The sequence below is a fragment of the Sitodiplosis mosellana genome, unplaced genomic scaffold (genome assembly GCF_009176505.1).
Source record: "Sitodiplosis mosellana isolate CC-2019 unplaced genomic scaffold, AAFC_SMos_1.0 Smas_scaffold_7009, whole genome shotgun sequence".
NCBI classification, from domain to species: Eukaryota; Metazoa; Arthropoda; class Insecta; order Diptera; family Cecidomyiidae; genus Sitodiplosis; species Sitodiplosis mosellana.
In genome coordinates, this window is record NW_022602127.1 from 1 (window position 1) to 1,816 (window position 1,816).

The 1,816-nt window shown below is 38.3% G+C and overlaps 1 protein-coding gene across 1 annotated transcript; it reads left to right on the plus strand.

Moving 5' to 3' along the window:
* The first annotated feature begins 6 nt into the window (after nt 1-6).
* LOC129580078 (uncharacterized) lies at nt 7-900 on the plus strand. Its single transcript, XM_055470269.1, has 3 exons — nt 7-152; nt 301-423; nt 515-900. Exons 1-3 carry the CDS (start codon nt 23-25, stop codon nt 727-729), a joined length of 468 nt encoding a protein of 155 aa, XP_055326244.1. The 5' UTR covers nt 7-22; the 3' UTR covers nt 730-900.
* Nucleotides 901-1,816: the final 916 nt, after the last annotated feature.

Consider the following 1,816-nt stretch of genomic DNA (forward strand, 5'->3'; position numbering starts at 1 on the left):
AGCGAAATGCAATGATGAAGTGATGAAGAAATTGGAAAAAATCAACACAACTGAAAAATTTGCAACACCCGAAGAATTGGCTCAACGCATCAATAAAGTGCTCTATTTTGCAACCAACACCGGCTGTGCATTCTACAAGAACTTTTACGAAAGTAAATATAATTTGTTTTACTGACAACATTTATTGTTTTTAAGTCACTTCATTATGTTCATTATTTCTGCTTTTGAAATTCTATCGTGAATTTTATCGCGTGTATTGAATGCTAAATTTCATTTTGTGATTTGTGGTTTTTTCATCAGATACTAAAGCGAAGTTTGACCAAATCGGACAGAACAAAAAAATAGTCGAGAATACACTCACCACTCTGAAAGTGATCGAAATTCTCGTACAAACAGCATGTACCAACCTCGATATAATCAAAGGTAAATTTAATTGCTCTTTCTTTTTTTCAATTCAGATCAACTATTCAGAGAACTAATCCAAAGAAATGTTGATTTTTTTCTTCTTTTATAGAATCAATGGAACCATCAATAATCACACCGATTCCATCAGCAACTACACCGATTCCATCAACAACTACACCGACTCCGTCGCGCTCTTCAGCAGCACCAGCCATTTGCCCACAACCACCATCTCAACAAACCTCAAGTGCAACTGAACGTGGTGGCATTAATATTTATAATTTTGGCCATATCTTCCACTTCGATGCTCCAGATAAAAAACCGTAGACATCGAAGAGAATCATCATATTTCAGCTCGTATGAATCGTATGGATTCTTAATTGAATAAATTCATGAGATTACATTTTGTCATTTATAAAATATTTCAGAATAATAAACACAAAATGTATTAAATTCAAATCAATTGGTTCATTTTCTGCTTTTCGAGTATTTCGTTTGGGTGTTTTGCGATTGTTCAGCATTACATGAAACAAAGCAAAGCCGTTAGTGTGCACGAACATACAAACGACGAAGAGAAGGAGAGAGATAGAGAGAAAACGCTTTCATTTCATTTGTCGAAGATTTGCTTGTATGTGTGCCTATTCGCCAGAGATGTTTGAAGCCCACCGAGTCACCGAGCAACGGCCGTACCGCAACCGAGCTTATGTGCGTCAAACATGCAACACCTGCGTCAGAGTTCACCAGAGCACTTGTGTTGCATTTTGCTTTTTTCGTCGTTCTAAATACTTTATATTTTTGGTCAAATTCAATTTTTTTGTTCAATATTTGATTTGGTATTTGCTATGCCGTTTGCATATTTTATTCCTCTCGCGCTCTTTCTCAATTCGCCACATCTCGTTCGGTTGTGAGTGCACGCGCGAGCGAGCGAGCGCTCATTCGCAATGTGTTTTGTCCTCTTTCTTCCATTTGTATATCGTTTTGTTTTGCATCAACGAAAGCCGTCGTCGTGTTCATTTGTTGGTTTGACCGTGTGCACACTTCGCTCGGTACACTGTTTGTTTCGTGCGGAATTGAGAGCAAAATGCGAGAGCCAAAGAGACACAAACACACGACAAGAAACAGACAGAGACGAAAGCCGCTCTCGTGGATCGCTTTCAGTAGATTACCACAAAGCAACAGAAAAATTGTTGCTCTTTCACGTCGTTTTGAAAAAAGGTCTTCATTTATTTTTGAATCGTTTACTTGGGTAACATGTAGATGTTACCGCGCATTTTCATCGTTTGCAAACTTTCATGCGAACAAACGAGAAATAGGGACAGCGAGTGGGTGAGTGAGAGCAAGAGAGAGGGAGAGAGAGAAATTGTGGTTGTGAATGAATTGAGGGAAATGATCAAATATACACATTTTCAACCTC

Bases quoted from the DNA above. Each gene is read 5' to 3' on its own strand.
- LOC129580078 (XM_055470269.1), top strand. From the start codon at position 23: ATGAAGAAATTGGAAAAAATCAACACAACTGAAAAATTTGCAACACCC. The intron at 153-300 runs GTAAATATAATT...TTTTTTCATCAG, and splicing joins CTACAAGAACTTTTACGAAA to ATACTAAAGCGAAGTTTGAC. The intron at 424-514 runs GTAAATTTAATT...CTTCTTTTATAG, and splicing joins CAACCTCGATATAATCAAAG to AATCAATGGAACCATCAATA.